Here is a 23,032-nt window from a genome sequence, read left to right as displayed (position 1 = left end):
CCCCTCACGGGGTGACCCGGGGCCACGCGGGCTTCAGGGGAAACAATAGCAACTCGTTAGATCCTGGGCTCCTGCCACCGGCTGCCCAAGCCTTCCCGGACGAGCGGCGGGGCCTCTTTTCTTATTTGGCTAATTTATGGCGAGAGGCTGGGGGGGAGGGATGGCAGAGGAGGGACCGCGTCTGGAGTTGGGGGCGGGGGGCGGCGGTTAAAGGAGTTGCCCCAGGCGGCGGCGCGGGTGATGTCAGCTCTCGACGAAAATAGAGAGGGATCGCCTGCAAATCCCCAGCTCCGGCGGGGCTAAACCTTGCAATCCCTCCCCGGCCGGCGCCGAGCCAGGGCGCAGCGGCCTCCACCGCCTCCCCCGGCGCGCACACACCCGCACACGCGCACGCACGCTCACCGTCCTCTGCGACCACTCTCTGCTCCCGCCACTCGTCGCACCCGCGAGCCCCGCAGCAAAGCACAGGTGGCAGCAGCTGCAGGGGCGCATCACCGGCGTACGCCCTCCTGCAGCCCTGGGCGCGTCGCTCTCTCAGGGAAGCCACCCTCGGAGCCCCCGGAGCTTACGCCAAGCGCCATCCCCGCGGGCGGAGGGGAGTGCGGGTCGCGCGCTGTGGAGAGCCGGGACGCGGATTAGCGCCGGCAGGAGCTTCCTGCGCCCGTTGAGGCGCTAAAGGGCTTACCCCGGAGGCGGGTGGAAGGGCAGGCAGAGGCTCCTCTTAAATACCGCTCCCGGCCGCACTTCGCGCTCACCTCGGCGCACGCTCTCTCGCTCGCCCACAGCTGCCGGATAGTGCTGAAGAGGAGGGGGCGTTCCCCAGACCATGGCATCCACGGAAGGGTGAGGGGATTTTTAGCTGTACCCGCGGGAAAGCGGGGTCGCGCGCGGGGTGGTGATGCCCCTATCCGGGATGGGGACAGAGAGGCGTCGGCGGCGGGCCTGGGAGATGGTGGCGGAGCAGTGGCTTGGCTGGGGATGCGATGGTGGGGAGGGGATTGATTTTCTTTCTTGGAGATTGCTGCTTAATCCTTTGAAAATGCGAGAGGCGGAGGGTTTTATTTTGATTAAAAGGGTAAGGTGCGCTGGGGGCGTGAGAGTGTGAGGAAGAAATCCTCTTGAGGTTACTTTTGAGATTTCAAAACAATAGGGGATTGGGCACAGTGTGAGCAGACACCGGGGTAGCAGCGCCTGGAGCGCGGCGGCGCAGGCCCGACGCGGGCTTGCAAGTGGGACCGGCCCGGAATGAATGAGCCAAGGCCGGGCCTTGGGGCGGGGCAGGGACCAGCGCGCCCGGCCTTGAACGCCAGGTTTACAGAGTCGCCGTGGAGATGCTGGGCCCACTCCGATCGCTCCTTGTCCCTGGAAGGCGGAATCTCCCTGGCTAGCTCTAAGGAAGGGTGGAAGAGATTTGGGTGCTTCCCGGGAGGAGGCGGGAAAACGTGTGGTCTGGAACAAGGGCAGGAGTCGCCAGACTCCAGCGGACGGGGATAGCATTGGCTTCCCTATTCATCCCAAGTGTGTGGAGTCGTGTCCTGCCTCCCGAGACTGCAGTTGGCTTGGGGAAAGCTCCCTCACAGTGATAATTAAATACATCTGTCTTTAGCAAGAGACAGAAGGGGCTGCAGGGGGCAAAAGGATTCTTTGAATACGCGCACATCAAAGGAAAGGTCCACAAACAGAATCCGTGGACCAGTATCTCTCAGAAAACTTTTTGGGCTTGATAGAACCTGAGTGGCAATGAAAAGACTGGGCAGCTCAGCCCTTTGGTTAATTCCTAAAATTGTACTTACTTGCAAGCGATCACAGGATCCATGTTATGTGAAAAGCAAATATCAGGGACTTCTCTGGGCTCAAGTGGTGGTGTTGGCATTTTCCAGTTTCTTCTAAGATATTTTACCAACTCCGCAGGCTTGTTTTAGGGGAATGGATCTCTAAGCAGGCGTGAAGAGCTGGTATCCAAAGCCAGATCTCTACACTGCAATCTCCAATAGAAGGAAAATATTTCTAAAACTGTCTCTCTGTGTCCAGGAGAAGGAATTCCTTCCTTTTCTGTCCCCCAGAGTCCTTCCAAACGCATCTGGCATCTTGTCATTGCATGAAATTTTGTCTCTCCCTTTGCCCTAACCATTCTGCAGTTTGGACTTTTTTGATTATTATTTCTCCAAAAAGATGTTTCAAGAAGACAAGACACCTGTGTACAAGGAGGGTGGTACCTTGTGCTAAAAAAGATCTCTAGAAATAGATAGTAGGAGCCCATATTGATCAAGATCAGTGCCTTCCCATGTTTAATTAAAAAGGTTTTTATATGAGAAAAGATATGAAAGCATTTCTGGTTGCCTTGAGGAACCTTCTAGACTTATCCTTGCTTGTAAAGGCTAGGGTGGAAAACATCTGTGAAAAAGATGGATGATATTAGTCTTCCAAATCCTGCATCCAGCTTACTCCCTATTTTGATGGCCAGATAGAGGAGAAGTTATGACAACAACCCCAAACTGAGTATGTTTATTTCACTTTTGTCCTAAATGAAAGCTGTCAAATGATGTGACATTCAATATAGAGCCAAAGTGATTTTCAGCATTTTAGAAAGATTCCCATACAATTAATCCCATCTTTCTGCACTGTGTATGGTTAAGAAAAGATTCATCAGAGGAATTTATATTTAAGAGATGAAAGAATTGAAAAAAAGTTGAATGGCTGGGAAACAAATATAGGATCTATGATCCGTTATTATTTAACAGCAGTAACTGATGAGCAGGTGACATTCTCAGAAGCCCTGGTCTTTCCTTTCTTCTTCTCTTCTTTTATTCCAGGAGCATTTACTGAGCACTTGTTGGGTGGAACTCACATGTGAGGAACTCCGAGTTGGGGGGGATACAGAAACAGTCTGGGATCTGCCTTTTAGAAGTCTAGCTCCATCCAGTCAAGGATTTTTATTAGTAAATTGTTCACGTGGATTCATGAGATCTCTTGCCCCTTCTAACATCTTTGATTAATGTGCCTTGTAAAGAAAAATTTACTAAGACTCCTCAGGCTATCTCCTTTGTTAGCTTTTGCCATTTAACAATATTGAAATTGTTTCCTTGAAACATACATTACTGAGAAGGAAGCAAAAATAACAATATTGTTATATGCTTTCAATTTATATGTTTTCGGTTCAACTCTGTTTGATCCAGAATGTTTGGGGAATAGGTTAATATGGGAAACTGACCATTCTGGTTCACATTTATTTGGTGATGTCATTAACAGCAGCAGAACATGTTAATCACCAATTTCTAAAGAATTATTAGAAGCAATAATGACATCTTATGTTTGTTTAACACTTCACTTTCAAAGCTCATTCATGTACCTCATCACATTTGGTTCTTCCAGTAACTCTGTGAAGTAGGCAGTCCAACAAAAATAGACTTTAAGGATAAAATTATATATAGAGAATATAATACTATCTTTCCAGAAAGATTCCAATACTTGGAAAAGCTTTGGGGTTATCATCTGAAAATGATGTGTGCTGGGCATGGCTGGTGCAGATTACTGGCTTTCTCTCAAACTTTTGGCATACCTATCCTGCAAATTGCCTTTTAGGATATTCTCTTTGTAACCTGTGCATTGGTCTTTGCCTGTGCAGAGCGTATGCCACCACAGTCTGGTTTTCTGAGGGCTTTGATTATTTGGAATTGAGATTATTAGCATCAGGTTTCTATAAAAATCAATAGTGGACACTTTGGTAGTTCCCAGGTTCTGAGAGATATTTTCCTGCAAAGCAAGGTTGAATTTAATAGTTGAGCATTGTTTCTTTCCGAGTCCCCTGTCATGGCTAGAATTACGGAGATGGCTTTTAGGTCCCTGACCCAAATTGGAAAGAGATTATAAGTAGTTGGTGGCAGCCAGGCTAGTGTCCATTACAGACTAGGTCACAGTGGAGTGCCCAGATGCTGAAGAGGCAGGCATTTTAGAAATATCTTCTTGGAGGTGGGGGGTGGCTAGGTCACTCTGTATATCAGAGACCCAAGGCAATCTGTCTTCTGATCAGCTCCCGTGAGCCAAGGGGTCAGGGCGAAAGCCAGCCATGAGGGCTTGTGCTTCAGTTTGACTTAAAGAGTAAGGGAAACAGAAATCTGCTGACAGTGGAAAAACCCTGGCAAGGGAGACCCCTTGAATTTATTATTTCAAGCAAATAAAAGCAAACCATAATCATTGTCCTCTCGCTTTTCCCCTTGGGAATGAATCTGAGGTCAGCAGGAGGAAGAGCCCACAGAGTGGACTTACTGGAAAATGAGTGAAAGATATGGGGCTTATATGGTCTAGAGGGGTTTGCAGGTTGCATGCCTCAGGCTTGGCTGGAATTTTCTTTTCTCATTTTCAATAATATAGAAATCAGCCTCCTTGGGGAAAATAGATATTAGTAGAGCTATGAGAAAACCATTTCATGTTTACTAAGATGGTCGCTTGTGAGTAATTGAAAGCTTAATTCTTAGGAAATAATTTCTAAATCCAGATGAAACTTGTGAGGCGGAAACTCCATGTTATTAACAACCAAAAGACAAATCTGTTCATCAGTACCAATGGCCACTTCTTTTCTTCTTCCATGCAACACAATTAGGTGTTTTGTGTCTCCTTTGGCTTTGGCTTTAAAGGATGTGTCAGACAAGGAAAAGTCCTTAAGCAATGATGTTTCAGCTGCAAAAAACAAGCAATATATTTAACAGCTAAGTGTGAGATTTCTGGGTCAGTGTGCCATAAATCCTACAGTTCCAGAATTGCAAAGCTTTTTCATAATTTGAAGCTCAATACAGAGTGATTTCAATGTAAATCCTCCCCTCCCTGCCCTCCTCCATGGCTGTGTCACACAATGCCCTGATGTCTGGTTTCCCCTCTTTTAAAGGCAAACTGAATTGTTTCTCATATTGAATTTTTCCCCCATTGGACTGGTTTGCCTCTTGGCATGAGCTGAAACTATTCTTCATTTCAGTCATCTACTACAATTATTTTAATCTACTAACACACCAATAGTATTAAATCTTCTAGCAATAGTAAGCAGAAGCATTATTCTGAAGATAAAATTTGTTTTGCTTGCATTTAAAGAACTTGTCTTCGCAGTCTGAAGAAACATCTAACAAACACCAGACACTGCCTTGCTTGCAGCTTTTGATTTCATGCCCTTAACAGCTTGTTGGGGGCCAGGCAGAATGCTTCATAGAAAGGGTTTTAGAATCCAGATTATGGCAAATCTCTTTATTTACCATGATCGTGAGCTTGCTCTCTCCTCCCTCTGCCCGCCCCTCACCCTGCAACTCTCCAAGTGCCAACTCCTTGGAATGAATTAATTAAAGGAATGTTTAAAAATATCTCATTGCTCCATCTCCACGTGCTCCATCATTGACTGAAGGCAGATGAGCCACATATTTGCCAGTAGAATAGAAAAGGACTAGCATCTCGTTATAAATCTGTCCGGTTGGCTTTACATGATGTCAGAAAAGACAATGGGTCCGCAGTATCAAAGGAGAACGAAAGGAAGATCTTTAAAATTTTAAAAAGAAGACCTCATTTTCTTAATGCTTTCGTTTTTCTTTTAAAAAGTGTTGTTTTCAATGATGCTGATATTTATTTATTTTTCATTCATGTATTTAATGTCTCACTTGGATGAGCAGATATGACCACTGTTTGTGGAACTGCCGTTTGGTGTTTTTGGCAATCTCGACAGTTGCTTTAGAGTATGGACTCACTGAGCAAGAACTGTCCTTTGAAAATGGAATGAAAAGAATGAACTCGATTTGGTGGCTGGACTTGATCTGTGTCAATCCTGGTCTCTAGGATAGATGACGGCAATGTTAAAGACCTTGAATGAAGTGTTTGGGGTCAAGGAGGGAGATGCTGTCCCCATGCCCTGTCTATATTAGAGGCGTCACTTATATCACTGAGAGTACTTTTTTCTCTTACGTTTGGTCAGGAGAGCCATCTGTCACTTGCTGTTTGTAATCTGGCACAGGACTTTCTGTCATGTGGTTCTGCCATCCCAAGTTCCCAGCCACTGTGTTGTCAGGATCACAGAGCTGGTGATGAAGTTGGAAGTGAGTCTGAGACCTGACTGCCTCCCGCTTTGCCTTCTTCCCAGCACTGGACGTGCGGTACTGGGTGCCTGTGGACTGTATGTGGCCCATGGGTATATTCTTTTAGGCTCACAGAGGATTTTGGATATGTTTTAATTGTTCACCTATACTTAAAAATGTTTTACCTTAAAAGAAAATCCTGATTCTGGCTTCTCTTAAAAATTGGGAGATCTGATGACAAACAACATTTCCTTTTATCTTGGTACCATTTATTGAGTGATTATATCCCAGTATGGCTTTAAACACTTTAATGTGTATCAATTTATTTAATCCCCACAACAATATGATGCAGCAGGAGTGACTCTTAGCCTCATTTTACAGGTATAGAAACTGAGGCACAGAAAGAGTAAGTGAGTTGCCCAAGATTTTACAGCCAGTAAGTGACAAAGCTAGGCCTTCAACCCAAGCATCCTGGCTCTGGGATCCATGCCCGTAGTTACTAGGCCACACCTCTTAGTCCAGCAGGGCAGGGGTTAACTGGGGTTGAGGAATGGCTGTCTCTTGAGATAGGGCATATACCTTTCAGGTTGCGCACAGTCTGTTCTGGGACTACTTTTCTCATGTTACCTGCTTGACCCCTTACCTCTCCAAGGAAGCTATCGAGAGACTGAAAGCATGCGTTCCATCCTCTTGGTATATACCAAGAGGTATATACCAAGCATGCCTAGTGGTTTTGGATTTGAAGAATTATTCAAAATCTCATTTCTATGTAAGGAAAGATCATTCAAGCTACCTTCCCCTCCCCCAACCCCCACCCAAGCACTGCTTGTTATTTTCTTTAACTTTGCTCCAGGTTGTACTTAATGGAGAGGTAATTATTTTGTGGTTATTGGTTTGGTTGTCAGGAAGCCAATAGCGTTGTCTGGTCTAGAGGCAGTGCTTTGAAAGAGCCCAGGGCATGACCACATGGGTCCCAACCTTTGAGATATTGAATTGAGCCTTGGGTATGTGCTTTGTAGTGGCAAATGTAGCCGAGCATATAGCAGCCCCTGGAATTTATTTTTTTCTTTTGCAGCCTTCAGGTGTGGCTGTTTAGGGTTATGACTTAACTTACGCTTTTTCCTGAAACAGCTACTGGTCTTGTCTCTATATGAGTGGGGCTGATGTTTATTTCACAGCAGATACAAACAGTGATGAGCTAGGGATGCCTTTTGAATTGAGGAAGAAATCTTCCAGAAGCGAATTTCTGTGTGTTTTAAAGAGTGGAACAGTTTGCTCATCACCCAACAGATGGCAGTAAATGTCAGCACTTGGTCCACACTGGTGGTGGTCTGACTCCCTTTGGAAGCCCTTCAATCCTTAGGGAATCCCAATATCCATGGCATTTCATTCTCTTTTGATTATAAAAGCTTTCTCCACCAAGTATAAAATTTGGTAAGAGTGAGGCAATAACATATATCTACAGTGTTCAATATCACCATAAACAAATATAAATAGGATCAGCCAAGCTTATGTGGCTATATATACATGACTTCATTTCATCCTTGAAAATCCCCTAGGGAATATTATCTCATTTTAGAGATGAAAAAAACTGAAACTTAGAGAAGTTTTGATTTTATGCTGCTACTGAGTTTTTTGTTTTTTGTCATCTAATTGTACTGTGTTTTGTATTATCCATATTTTTCAATAAATCCACATTTCCTTAAAATTTCATAGATCCTTCTTTTGCTTTTTTTTTAAATTTTTTATTTTTTGTTCCAGTGGGTGTCTTCAATAATTTCATTCAAAAAAAGCAAGATACCTAGGTGCCTCTGAAGAAAAAATAATGAAAGAATCTTAAATTCTTAAAGAATCTTAAAGAGTTTAGGAGGCACTGCCTTAAGAAGGACAACAATTATTACAGAAAGAAGTCATTCTTTGAGTGGAGATGTAACATTCAAAAGAAAATGTCACCATAAAAAAGTGAGAATAAGTTTAGGTAATTGAAAATGATTGTCAGACCTATTTGTAGATGTCAAACAAGAGAATTTTAAATGGAAGGAGGAGTAGTACATGAAGGGAGATAGGTAGAAGAAAACAGAGAAAGGAAGAAAATCATTCTTCTCTCTTAGATATCATGGAAAGCTAACTGCTGAAGATTGTGTTTAATCTCAATCTTTACTTAAAAGGACAGTTGGGCTGGGCGTAGTGGTGTGCACCTGTAGTCCTAGCTATTTAGGAGGCTGAGGCGAGAGGATCTCTTGAGCCTGGGAGTTGGGGGCTGCAGTGAGCTAACTATCACAATGCCTGTGAATAACCACTGCACTCCAACCTGGGCGACATAGCAAGACCCTGTCTCTAAAAAAATTAAGAAAGAACAGTTGGAATTGGATAGATTTCTTAGGAAAGTGGATGGACGTCAACATGAACAAAACCCAATTAGACAAACTTGTTCAAGAGTGAAATGGATGGTTATTAACCAACAACACACATCTCAGATATTCTGAAGTGGCTGATGGTACCTGGGGGATTGGTTCAGCTATCATTTTTTCTATTTATATACAACATATGGTCTAGAAAAAGTGTAAAGAATAAATATTGGACTAATTTCTAAGAATAGAGAGTAATGGAATTATAGACTGAATCTATTTTCCCAGTATTTTTATGGAACTCAATCCCATCAATCAGCAGGTATTTATAAAATCTTCATAGAATCTTAGCATTTGAAGGATCATTGATTTTTAGATCATAATTAATTGCTAACATTTCTTTTTTTTTTTTTTTTTGAGACGGAGTCTCGCTCTGTCGCCCGGGCTGGAGTGCAGTGGCCGGATCTCAGCTCACCGCAAGTTCCGCCTCCCGGGTTCACGCCATTCTCCTGCCTCAGCCTCCCGAGTAGCTGGGACTACAGGCGCCAGCCACCTCGCCCGGCTAGCTTTTTGTATTTTTTAGTAGAGACGGGGTTTCACCGTGTTAGCCAGGATGATCTCGAACTCCTGACCTCGTGATCCGCCTGTCTTGGCCTCCCAAAGTGCTGGGATTACAGGCTTGAGCCACCGCGCCCGGCCACAATTGCTAACATTTCAAATGGAGAACTCATTATCTATTAGTCTGACAGCATTGAACTTTAGATTCTTTCCACAGATATTGATACACTGGGGTTGAGGTGACATTGGTTGGTCCCAGGAAGCAGATTGTGAGATGGAGACTTGTGTGCATGGAGTTTATTCAGAGGAGCTTTCAGCATAAATCCTCATGAAGGAATGAGGGAAACAAGGGTGGGCAGAGGGAGAGGTTGAAACAGTTGCACCAAAGCCTGCCCACCCACTAGGAGCTCTGGAACAGGGATGACCCTTCAGAATGATCCTGAATTGAGGAAAACAGTCGGGCCTCTCTACCCCTGCATTAACGAGCTATTGAATGGGGCTGTGCTGGAACAGGGGACAGGGTTGGGGTTGGGGGGAATATAGTTAAGAGCTGTCACTTATCAACATGCCCAGCAGCTGGGCGAATGAATCATTCAGTCCTGAACGTGGGGGGATAGGGATCTGGGTAGCATGTCACAGCATCCACCACTGTTTCTAAATTCAAATGTTTGAAAGATAATAAAATAATGAGTCTGGTTGCTTGTGATCAGAATATTCAGGCATCCACAAAGCTATCATCTGTAATAAAATGCTGTACCTTGCAGGTCAAATGATACAAAATTTCAGGTAGTCAGGAGGAATAACGTCAAGTGGTCTATTGTTCAGCATGGTGACTAGAGTTGACAGCAATCGATTGTGTACTTGAAAATTGGGAAAATGGTAGATTTTCAGTGTTCTCACCACCAAAAAATGATAAGTATGTAAAGTAATGGATACATTAATTAGCTTGATTAATTTTATTCCACAGTGTACGTGTATATCAAAGCATCATGTTGTATACCATAAATACATATAATTTTTATTCGTTAGAAATAAATAAATAAAATAAAGCTGTATCTTAAAAAATAAAAACCTTAAATATTATAAAATGGCATAAAGTAAAAAAGTAAAAGACTATCTGCCATCCCAATCCTGTTCTCCAGAAATAGTCATTTTTTTGTCTGCTCTTTAAGACAGGGAAAGTGGATTCTGATGGGCAGGCTGGGGAGAATTCAAGGTCATCATCTTCCTCAGGTTTCTTTTTTTTTTTTTTTTTTTGAGACAGAGTCTTGCTCTGTCACCCAGGCTGGAGCGCAGTGGCATGATCTCTCCTCACTGCAGCTTCCACTTCCTGGGTTCCAGTAATTCTCCTGCCTCAGCCTGTTGAGTAGCTGGGTTTACAGGTACATGCCATGATGCCTGGCTAATTTTTGTATTTTTAGTAGAGATAGGATTTCACCACGTTGGCCAGGCTGGTCTTGAACTCCTGACCTCAGGTGATCCTCCTGCCTAGGCCTCCCAAAGTGCTGAGATTATAGGCATGAACCACCATGCCTAGCCATCTTCCTCAGTTTTAGCTGTGTCTCACATAGTCACCAAGTACGTATGACAGAAGCCCTTCTCTTCATTCCAGTCCTTCCAAGGGTGCCATGTCCAATGGAAAGATGGTTATCTGAAAGTCCTGCTTTAGAGAGAGAAATTAGTTATATTAATCTAATTTCTGTCTAGAGTGGTGAGTATAATGGAAGGGGTCAGAAGGAATAATAAATAAATATATTGGGAACAAGAGTGTAGCTATTATTGATATTTTCAGTGTTGACAGCAGCCATTTTCACACTCCTGCAAGAGTTATTTCCCATGGAGTCCTTACCTGGAGAAAAGTGAATAATGAATTAGATAAATCCTTTCTGGAATATCCACTGCATTGTTCTGTTGATTCAAGAAGTCAGGTATTCTGTCAACTTCAAGCCAAAGGTACGTATATGTTGACATTTCTCTGTTCTATTCCACTGGCAAATATTAAGACATGTTCAGAGGTGAAAGAACACTTTTGTTCACACAACGCAAGGCCTTGCAAATTGTATCTTCGTGAGTGTTTTCCCTTATTTTCTTGTATCAGTTGACTCTGCTTTCTGAGACCAAGACATTGATTATTATTGTGTTTGTGTTTTTACCAGCACAACAAATTAATTCCAGTGACTCAATTGTAGAGCAATAGAAGGTAGAGCAAGCCAACCAAATCTCACTGGCAATTGCCTTTCTTTTCTTTCCTTACCTGTTTTTAATAGTTACAAGTCTGTTATTTACCATGGCAGATCGATATTGTGCATATTTCCAGTTTATGGGTAAAGATGTCACTGATTACATTCAATCTACATTTAGGAAATACATTTTTGCACATAGAATGTAACAGCCAAATAAAAGGGTATGAATGATTCACTATTCACTGTCAAAGAAATTATTTTTAACAGAAACTTTTAACCTTTTGTCCTCTGGACCAGTGACTCCTTTCCCATAACACAAAAACATGACTTTATTAACAATAAAAACAAAACCCTTAAATATACCCGACATACCTGAAACTGGGAAAAAAAAAAAGAGGTTTAAGTTTATTACAGTTCCACATGGCTGAGGAGGCCTCCGATTCATGGTGAGAGGTGAAAGGCATTTCTTACATGGCGGCACCAAGAAAGAAATGAGGAAGAAGCAAAAGTGGGAACCCCTGATAAACCCATCAGATCTCATGAGACTTATTCACTATCACGAGAACAGCACAGTAAAGACGAGCCCCCATGATTCAATTGCCTCCCTCTGGATCCCTCCCACAACACATGGGAATTCTGGGAGATACAATTCAAGTTGAGATTTGGGTAGGGACAGAGCCAAACCATATCAAGGGGAATGAGGCACTGAGACCAGTTAGAAGATGGCAGCAATAATTTAGGTGGGAGATTATGACCTAAATTAAGGCATAGAAATGAACATAGGTTACCAGATTCCAAGGATATTTAGAAGGACTTGGTGACCAAGTGCAAGTACGTGTGAGCAGGTGGAAGGGCTTAAAGCCATCTCTCAGCTTTCTAGATTAAGCAAATGGGGGTGAGGTAAGTGCAGAAAAGGAATTCAGGAGAGAAATTAAATTTGAAGAAGACAGTGAATTTGGTTCAGCATACTGGCTTAGCATTTGTGGCGAATGGGATATCAGTAGAGATGCTCACTGGGCAGTTAGAGTCACGAGAAGCCAGGAACTTTATGGAGTGCTATTTGTATTACAGATGTAAGGGAGCTCACCTGCACAGAGCATGAAGTTAGAGAAAAGAATTGGGGTGACAGAAGAATCCTGGGAAGCTCTAGTATCCGAGGATGGGCAGAGGGAGGTGATTCACAGGGTACAGGGTGCTGAGAAGTAAGGAGGGGAGTCAGGAGTGAGCAGGTGACTTGAAGTGGCCGACAGTGCCACATGCTATGGAGAGGTCAAATCCTGGGACTGTAAAGTGGTCATTGGATTAGTCAATTTCAAGGCTATCATTGGCCTTTGCCAGAGCTGGGTCAGCAAAGTGATGGCAGCTGCTATGTTGGCGTGGGTTGAAAACAGGTGGAGAGAAAATGAATGCAAATTATTTTTTTCCATAAATGGTAGTCAGAGGTATATGGTACTAGGAAAGCAGATAAGGTGAGAGCGGGATTATATGTTGGGTTGTTTTAGTTTTAGGCTGGGTGTGCTATAAGCCTGTTCATCTGCTAAGGGAAAGGCTTGATTAATGAAGATGAGGTCTTGAATTATCTGTGGAAGATACTGATGAAGGAAAGAGTTAGAACCTGAGGCTAATTCATTGCTCGCTTTGGGGGTTCCTGCAGGAAGAGCAGGGTGCCTCTGTGAGACTGATCCCACAGTATAGGGGAGCACAACCCAGAAGGGACAGTGAGGAAATGGCTGCCTGCCTAGATGGTCAAGTCCGCATGGTCAACCCTGGTCATCTGTAGAGTGACAGATGGGGCAGCCAGCTTGTCCTTACTTCTATAGCCTCATTAGTCAGCCAGCTAGAGTTGGATATATTTTAGTAGTGCTTGCTGTTTTTTTTTTTTTTTTAATTTACCTTTTTAATCCTTTCTAAGTCTCCCTAGTTGGAATTCTTCTCTTTCCTCCCTTAACCCTTCATCATCTATGCTCTTGCATAGTTTGTGAAAATTTTCTTGGACCCAGTTTTAATCTCAGTCTTCTCTTGGGCTCTGCATTCCCTTTGAATCACTTCCTGGGTATTTATATAGCACATGTATCCTGATAACTCCCAAATGTATGTTTCTATTTCAGGCCTTTTCCTAGGTTCTGGATTCATATATCCTACAACCTAAATGATGTCTCCGTTTGTGCAATGCGTAGATGTCTGGCAATTATTATAGTACAATGGAACTCTTGATTTTTTTTTCCCGTACAAACTCATCTGCACTCACTCCCAAGTTTCCCCATCTCAGTAAATTCTGTTTAGAGATTCAAAGCCAGAAATGTTGGTATTATCACTGCCTTTTTTTTCCTTCCTTCAGCCTCAACCTACAAGCTTACTCATTTCTACCTCAGTTCCTCAGATATCCCATGGTCTTGCCCACATTTGCATTCTGTTTTCCAGAACCACTTTCTACCCTCCACCTACCGCCCTTTCACAGATGACTGGCACCCTCTGATCCTGGAGCATGCTTTGGTCCTCAGTTTGAATGATATTTCCCAGAGAGGCCTCCGCTTCCCGTTCCACCTAAAACAGGTCTCTCTTTCCTAGTCCTACCTCATTCCCCTTGTTTGCTTCCTTCACTGCATCAGTTACAACTTTTACGTATTTTATTCATCTGTCTGTTTGTATCTACAAAGTAAGCACTTTGAGTACTACTTCATCATCACGTCCTCCTAGATCCTAATGCAGTGCACTCAGTAAGCATTTGTTGGCTGCATTCTTATCCTTGTCAGCCTGGAGAAGAAGGGAAGGCTTCTTAGAAGAGATGATGTTTGAGTTGTGCCTCTTTCAGGGAGTCTGTTCTTATTACACTTTGTTCAGAGCTCTCTCATAGCAATTCATCATAACAGAGTGTGCTAAGTGTTTTCTTGTCTGCCTGTTCACTATCCTGGTATCTCTCTGACGATCAGGGTTACATTAATTTCTTTGTACCTCATCTTATTAGCATTATCACTATGAATGTTAGTGTAATTGAATTGTCTGCCTTGCAAAAGAGATATGCAAGGGCATAGAGACGACAGAAGGGAACAGGTGTGGGAGGAAAGAGATCCAAGGTTGAGAAAACATTTCCTTTTGCTTGTTGGGGCATGGTCATCTTGGTAAGGTTCTGGTGGTCAATTGAATATCCCTATTCCCGCCTACCAGTCAATAATTGCCTTTTGCTAAGGGTTAATAGGGTTCAAGGAGGTTACAAGAATAATCAGCTGGGCAGCAGCTCATCTTATAAAGCCAAAAATGTATTTGTCAGTCAATCATGTCCCAATGCTACTGTCTGGGAAAATTACAAACTCCTGTATCTGCAGTTCTTTTAAAATGCAATGAAATTTCATCAGAAAAGAGTCTTTGAACCCATCCTCTATCTTTCCCAAGATGCCTGCCTCCTCTCAGAATCATGTCTGTCTATTCCCTTCCCTTGTTCTTTGTAAAAGGAAACAAGGAGAAGCTAGAATGAATTTGATATTCAGATACAAAGAAGGGATTTCTTAAGTCAAAGCTGATTTTTCAATTGCGTTAGTAAAAAAAAAAGACAGCACTTGAAAAATGATTTAGAAAAAGAAAAGTTACCAGAAGCAGACAACATTGTTGTTAAATTGATCTTTTAACTATTAAAGAGACACTAGTATATTTAGTCAGTCTCAACAGAGTTCCCTTACTCTGGTTTTCTGTGGGTCTAGAAATAATACCTTGTAGTTGGTATATGTGTTTTCCAGTAACCTAAATAAAAATGTTAGCTATTCTTATATTTCCTGAAATGGAGTTCTTTTCTGGAGTTTTCTGGTGACTGGACATGTTGGGGGATATTTATTGCATCCTGGTGGGATAAGAGAAGAAAAACTATGGCTGGCATCTTCTTTCTTGACTCTGTGAGTCCTCACAGTGCCAATCCTGTGATTGGATGAAAGATCAGTTTATAAAATCCCCTTCCTGAGCCCTATGGGAAAGTCTTCAGCTGAAGCTATCCTCATCATCCTTATGGAAAATCCTAGAATCCTCCTAGATTCAGAGCTAGGGCACTCAAACTGCTGTTTTTGAAGTGAAAGTAGAGTCAAAACCGTGATGCTGGGTTTTCTCTCGTCTGCTCTGATGGGGAAGCCATTGTTAGTTGGGAGAACCAAGCATATACAGATTTCATTTTTACTTATTTGCTTTCTTTCTCCCTCTGAAGACACTCAACAGGGTTCAAGGCAAGTAAACTCCAGATCGCAACACAAAATTCACACGTGATTGTCCAGTGGTCAGACAGACCTGAACAATTTGCCCAGCAGGGAGCACTGTGGAGCCACACCTCTGAGTCATGGTGATTTTTCCTGCTGCTTTGAAGCAGGAGCGAGAGGGCAAATTACCTCTTTCCCATGCCCCGCACCAGCTGTTGTCTTGGTTTCCAAGAAGGAAAGCCCAACCACTTTGTTTACATTCCAAGTGACCTGGAGTAACAACCGGGGACCAGCTCTCTGGAGGCCAAGGCTATACCTGGGACAACTGGCCGAGGTTGAAAGTGAGTTGACAGCAGTTGCCATTCACCAGCGGGTCCTGGGTCCTCGTCCTCATCCTTGTCTTTGTCCTCTTGGCTTCCCCTGGGAGTCATCGGTGGGGTTCGAACAAGATTTGCTGGTTCCGGAACTTGGGTATGTTCAGCCTGGTTTTTTCTGGGTTATTGAAAAATGTTTTAAGGGGAATGGGGCAACCCTGGGTTAGAAGGGAGGCCTTTAAAGCAGGAAGCCTAGACACTCAAGGGATTGAGAAAACATTTGGAAAGGGTTGGAAAGGCCCCAAAATCAACAACACAAGAATGGAGGTGTGAAAACAGGTATTCGTCTTTTCAAAATGACTTACCAGCCACCCCCATGATCTAGCTTTCAACCCAACAGGAAGCAAGCAACACAATTAAAATAGGCATGAAAACGTTGTATTCTGGTAAAGGGCATGCTGCCTTAGGAGGCACCGGTGGAGGAGCGGAGACTGATCCACGTGTCCATATGTTTGCTTAGAGAGGACTTTCCCTCTTTGCCTTTGAGCTAAGCTGCCGAGGCAAGCCAGCAAGAGGAAGATGTTCATTCCCTGTTTCCCTGGGAGCAGGAATATCAGGATTCTGTGTAGCTGAGGCAGCCGTGATGGAGCATGGACTAATCCATGCGTCCATATGTTTGCTTAAAGGGGACTTTCCCTGGTGTGGTGGCTCATGCCTGTAATCCCAGCACTTTGGGACATCGAGGTGGGCGGATCATGAGGTCAGGAGCTCCAGACCAGCCTGGCCAACAGTTGAAACCCCATCTCTACTAAAAATACAAAATGTAGCCGGGCATGGTGGTGAGCACCTGTGGTCCTAGCTACTTGGGAGGCCGAGGCAGGAGAATCGCTTGAACCTGGGAGGCAGAGGTTGCAGTGAGCTGAAGTTGCACCACTGCACTCCAGCCTGGGCCACAGATTGAGACTCTGTCTCAAAAAAAAAAAAAACAAAAAAGAGGACTTTCCCCCTTTGCCTTTAAGCTAAGCTGCTGAGCCAAGCCAGCAAGATGAAGATGTCCCCTTGTTTTTAGGGAGAAGGAAAATCAGGGTTCTGTCCAGCTGTGGCTCTAGTGTCTAGTTAGGGGGCATTTTAAATTAACCCTTGAGTTTCTCATGTCATAAGATCACAGGATATTTGTTGAATAAATAAATGCATGCAGCTGAAGAGCTCACTGGATGAGTTCTTTACCTCAAGAATTTCTGGTTTCTCCTTCAAGACAATCTTAGATTATTTGGGCATAAACATAGGAACCCTGGGAGGCAGGACCTGCTTTATGGATATGCGACTTGGGCAGTCTGTGGTTTAATGCTCTGCTCTTATCTTGAAATGTTTAATTTGAACAAGGGGTCTCACGACTTCATTTTGCACAAATTATGTGCAGACCCACACATTATGTAGCCAGTCCTACAGGGAAGCCACATGTGTGCAGGCTCATATGAAATCCTCTTACCAGTGACAGTGAACATGGTAAAGATGACAGATGACCTTGAGACAATCTGCCTTCTGGCAGTGCACTGAAATATTCTCATAAGGAGATACTTTCATAAAACAGCTTCTGAGCCAGTGTTGCACAGCAGTTAAAAAGATGTGTTTTATACTCAGAAAGACCTAGGCAACAATTCCTGTTCCACCACTCACTAGTTGTGTGACTTTGGAGAAGTTAGTTAGCCTCTTTGAGACTCAGTTTCTTTGTCTGTTAAATGAGGACATTATCACCCACCTGATAGAGTTCTGCAATGGATGAAGGCAGGATGTGTGTGAAGCACTTGGCATTAATGCCTGGAACCTGGAAGATACCCATAATGGGTATTATGATTGTCATTGTTCTTCTTGGAATAACATTACTGTGTTACTTTTAGTCTGTTGAACTTAGATGGGGTTATCCCTCAGTCTCTTGACTTTGCAAATTAGGCTGCTAACATTTGGTGCACACCCACAGGTATGTTTGCTAACTTTTTTCCACAGAGCCACAGGTGATAAGATTAGAAAGTAGACCCTGGGCTTCTTTGATCATTTGAGTGCTGTGTTTGCACTAGCGAAGGGTTGTTTGAAGCTTTTTCTCTTATGTGCTTTTAATCCATAACTGTTTTTACTCACAACACTTCTGACTGCAAATGCATGGTGTCTTTCCGGACACCAGGCAAGTGTCCTACAAGTCAATTCAATTCTGATGCTATCCACCTGGACTATGGCTATCCTATAGATTGAGGGCTCAGTCCTGTGAGGCTGCCTTCACTTCAGGTGTCAATCACAAGTCCCAGGTTGTCACTGGTACTTCTGACTGACAGGCTGTAATTTCAGGGGATTTGCACAACACCCTCCTCAAGTTCAATAATTCCCTAAAACAGCTTACAGAACACAGGGAAACATTTTACTAATATTTACCAGTTTATTATAAAGGATACAACACAAAACAGCCAAGTGAAAGAGATGCATAGGGCAAGGTATTGGGGAAGGGCTTGGAACTTCCATGCCTCTCTGGGTGGGCCATCCTCCCAGCACCTGGATGTGTTTGCCAACCTGAAGTTTCTCAGACCCCACTGTTCAGGGATTTTTATGGAGCATTCATTATGTAGGTATGATTGATTAAATCATTGACCATTGGTGATTAACACATCCTCCAGCCCCTCTTCCCTCCCTGGAGGTTGGTGGGTGGCAGTGAAAGTTCTAATCCTTAGTCTTTCTGGCGAGCAGTCCCCATCCTGAAGCTATCTAGGGGCCCCCAGCCACTGGTCATCTCATTCGCACACAAAAGTCACTCAGAGATTTTAGCTATGTGCCAGGATCTTGGGACAAAGACCAAATATTTATTTTTTACTGTATCACAGCCCTATAATATCAAAGTCTCCCCAAGCAAGGAGTGCCTGACTTTTCACTCATTCATTCATTTATTCATTCACAAACCTTCTAAAAATATAACTGATTGTTTCAGGTGATGTTGGGTGGGGGGAAAGGAAGTAAAAGATGTTTCAAGCCTAGGACAGGCAGCCACTAGGCAGGGGCATCATAGAGGGCCCCGAGCCTTGGAAGGAGGGGATGGACTGGATGACTGTTGTTTCCTTTAACACTGAGGGTCTACCCCCACCAATATGGTGCCTTAAGGTTTCCAACACCTTAAAGCATCTCAAAGGCCAAGATGAGTTTGACTGAGAAACATGTGACAGAATGGTACAATTAGCAGGTGAGTAGGTACGTGGGCAAAGGGAATCCATGTGGTGTAGAAAAAAAATGCTCATCTCCAAAATAAAACATTAAAAAAATAGTATGCAGCTAGGACATGTTAACCAAAAATAAAATTCTAAGCTCCCCAAGCAACTGAATGGACCCCTTCTCTCAGCCAAGGGCATTCTAAAGCAAACTTGAAACACTAGTTTAGGCCATCATGAGGATGGGTGGTTGAACATGCCTCGTTATACCCTCCTTCATTTGGAATTCAGGTACAGTTGACCAGCATTAACATTTAAACAGGAACCTTAAGACAGACAAAACAGACTCTTTGTAGCAATAAGATATCAATATGACAGATAACAGGCCCTGAAAGAAATCAAAGTATTTCACCCCCAAATATATATTTAACATATTTTGAAATGCCCTGCAAAAGCTGTCTCTTTTGGGGGAAATCTACCTTCTGTAGAGAATCCTGTTCCTTTTTCAGGTCTTTTTTTCTGATCCAGGAGAGAATTAACTAAGAGTCTGGCACATTTTTAAGTCTGATAAGAAACACTTATAGTCCATTCTCTCTGACACCTGCTACCTGTAGACTTAATCTGCCTAATAAGGACCTTGGTCCCCACAACCCCTTATCTTAACCCAGACACTCCCTTCCATTGAATCTAGGTCTTTAAATAAACTTTTTCAACCAATTACCAATCAGAAAATCCTTGAACCTACCTTTCACACTGAAGCCCCACCTACCCACCTCCTCCTTGCCTCCAGTTGTTCTGCCTTTTGGAACCAAAACAATGTGCATCTTACATGTATTGATTGATGTTTTATGTCTCCCCAAAATGTGTAAAATGTGTAAACAAACCAAGCCATAGCTGGACCCCCCTGGGCACATATTCTCAGGATCTCCTGGGGTTGTGTCACGGACCATAGTCACTCATATTTGGCTCAGAACAGATCTTCTCAAATATTTTACACAGTTTGATACTTTTCACCAGCAAGCACTAAAAGACTTCTATTTGATTATTTTTCAGGAGAATCAAGTAGTTAGACTTAAAAAAAATTATCTCTCTATAATTTTCATGGGATTGATTTTTCACAGATATACCTATATGTGGCTGAAGTAAACCATATTAAGAGAGTTTATCCACAACAAATTTATTCATCATAGATGAAATCTGTACTAATTAGACACAAGCATGATCTTCAAAAACCCACCATACTTATCTCACTAACCAGGAATAAATGTCTTTAACATTGGTATATTTTATTTCAGATGCATATACACATGTCAGTACATTTTTTATAGTGGGAGCATAGCCTACAGATTTTTGCAACCTACAATTTTTACTCAGCAATGTGTTGTGAACATATGTTAATAAGCGAAGCTATAAACTTTTTTAATGGCTGTATATAGTTTTCATTTTTTGGAGGTACCATGACTTTTACAAACTATCTCCTTTTGTTGGATATTTAGCTTGTTTCTAATTTTTCACTATTATAAACATCTTGCATGTACACCTATGCTGACCTGTCTCACTATGTCTTAGGGTAGGTTGCTGGAAGGGAAATCGCCAGGTCAAATGGCACACATACTCATTATTTTGACACATGCTGCCAATTAGCCAGTGTCTGAAGGGGCAGGAGATTCTCCAATGCAGTTGTCTTTTTGTGTCCCCTTCACCGCTGTGTCTCTTACTTGTAGCTGTGATATCAAATGGCTCTGGGGTTGACTTTGAATTCCTCATCACATGGCAAAATCTTGAGCCAGGTTTAGGCTAAACAGAATCTTTCTTCTATATTTGGTGAACTTTTTGTTCCTAGGTTGGCTGTTTGTATCTCCCTAACCTTCTCTGACATCCCCCATCACCCTATGTTGAAATTGTCATTTTAAAAATGTAAATTGAAGCACATTCTCTGATTTCGTTATCTGTAATTGTGCAGAGTTCACACTGTATTTCTAAGAACTTTGCTTTCTTCTACTGAGTACTTTCTCTAAAATGGTGACTCCCGACTTTATTTGGGGCTGGTTCCTTCTTTTTGGCCCTGCAGATGGAAAGAGCTGAATATCTCCTCTATTTTGAGTAGGAATAGATGATCGAATACTCCACATACAAATGGAAAAGGCATCCTCTATCCGCAGGCATCACCATTACCAGGTTTGATTCTCATGTTCGTAACTATCTTGTCTCAAGACCCACCCTTACCTCCTCCTTCTCCTAGCTCGACCTCCTGCTGTGGCTATCTAGATTTTGTATTTACATTCTATGGTGGGTTTTCATTTACATAACAAAGTGCGATGAAGAGCAGGAAATCTTTTAGATAAATCCATCGGGGGAAAATCATACAAAATGACTTCATTATCTGGGTAAGTCAAGCTCAAGATGTTTATAATTAAAGTACTTAACTATGCTTGCTTTAGTTTCCCATGAGCCTTAGGAGGCATTTGCAGGAGGCTAAGTGTTGGTAAAGATCGACTCTTGACTTCCTTAGGGATAAAGCAAGACTAAATTGGGAGGACAGCAAGGTAGGGGCAAGAGGAAGAGGAAAGAAGAGTAGGAAGGCCATGTTAAAGGCATCTGTGGGTAGGCTTGCTTTTTCAGGCTGACAGGAATAGATTGCAAGCCAAACATTTTTATTTTGTGAGTAACTTGCAGGCTGATGCAAATAAACTCCCTCAAATGAAGTATCTCCTAGAATCCCTAATGACCCAGCCATAGGCAGCCTATGCAGGGTCTAGTGTATTATCCTTCCTTCCCATTCAGGAAGCTGCTGAAACACCCTCTCATTATTCTCATGTGTTTCACAGCACCAGAGGTGAGCAAATGGAGTGGAGGCTAAGCCTCTTCACCTTGCCTTTCTGACACAGTCGGGCAGCAGTACGACTTTCTATTCCTGGATAAACTTGTGGACCCCAAATATGTATTTAAGCAGTCTTTACTTAACACGGTGTGGTGTTGCTGTAGGCTTAGTATCCTATGAATGGATCATTTCCTAGCAGTGCTTCAAGTTTGGGCTGTGTTTCGTTGATCAAACTCAGGCCATATGTATTTTTTTCTTTCCAACTTTTATTTTAGGTTCGGGGGTACATGTCCAGGTTTGTTACATGGATAAATTGCATGTCACAGGGGTTTGGTATACAGGTTATTTCATCATGCAGTTAATAAGCATAGTACCTGATACGTAGTTTTGTGATATTCACCCTCCTCCCACCTTCCACCCTCGAGTAGACCCCAGTGTCTGTTGTTCTCTTCTTCATGTCCATATGTCCTCAATGTTTAGCTCCCTCTTATAAGGGAGAACATGTGATGTTTGGTTTTCAGTTCCTGCCTAAAGTTGCTTAGGATAATGGCCTCCAGATGCATCCATGTTGCTGCAAGGGACATGATTTCATTCCTCTTTATGGCTGCATAGTTTTCTGTGGTATATATGTACCACATTTTCTTTATTCACTTCACAATTGATGGGCATGTAGGTCAATTCCATGTCAGATCATACCTTTTTTCTATCCTCTTCAAAAGTGAAAGGGGCCAGTGCATGTGAAGTTTGGAAATGAAAGCCAAGTAGGCTTATATGTCTCGTGAGGGATAATATGGTTCTCTACTTGTCATCACTGTGGATGGACTCAGGATGTTCCAGCCCCCTTGTTATCCTGAGGACCACAGTCAAAGTATGTTGAGAGATCCAGGTTTTAGCCCTGCCTGTGCTGCTGGCTGCTGGACCAGCAGTCCTTCTGTCATATCTCACAATATGCTTTGTGAGTTGTAAAGACTGTGAGAAAGAAGAAAATGGAGTTCCCTCATGTCTTTGTTTGGGTTAGTGTCACACAATTCCATAAATTGGGTGGCTTAAAAATAACAGAAGTTTATTTCTCATAGTTGTGGAGCCTGGGAAGTCTACGATCGAGGTGCTGGCAGATTCGGCATCTAGTGAGGGCCCACTTCCTCATAGATGGTGCCTTCTCACCGTGTCCTGACCTGCTAGAAGGGGTGAGGGGTCTCTCTTGGGGCTCTTTTATAAGGGCTCTCATCCCATTCATGAGGGCTCCACCTGCCTGACCTAATCACTTCCCAAAAACTCACCTCCAAATATCATCACCATGGGAGTGAGGATTTCAATATAAGAAGTTTGGAGGGACACAAACATTCAGTCCATAGCAGCCCACCTAGCATCTAAGACGTGGCTTGGGTGTATTCGGAGCTT

At 43.0% G+C, this 23,032-nt stretch overlaps 1 protein-coding gene across 1 annotated transcript in view; it reads left to right on the top strand.

Moving 5' to 3' along the window:
* The first annotated feature begins 235 nt into the window (after positions 1 to 235).
* SLC1A2 (solute carrier family 1 (glial high affinity glutamate transporter), member 2) overlaps positions 236 to 23,032 on the top strand; it is a 166,501-nt gene continuing 143,704 nt past the window's right edge. The window contains exon 1 of the mRNA XM_011940714.1: positions 236 to 843. Within this exon, the coding sequence (XP_011796104.1) occupies positions 827 to 843 (17 nt within the window). The 5' untranslated portion in view covers positions 236 to 826. The remainder of the gene's footprint in view (positions 844 to 23,032) is intronic.

This window comes from Colobus angolensis, unplaced genomic scaffold (assembly GCF_000951035.1).
Source record: "Colobus angolensis palliatus isolate OR3802 unplaced genomic scaffold, Cang.pa_1.0 Scaffold192, whole genome shotgun sequence".
NCBI lineage: Eukaryota > Metazoa > Chordata > Mammalia > Primates > Cercopithecidae > Colobus > Colobus angolensis.
The sequence above is the reverse complement of the archived record's forward strand: the minus strand, read 5'-3'. Positions and strand labels throughout refer to the sequence as shown.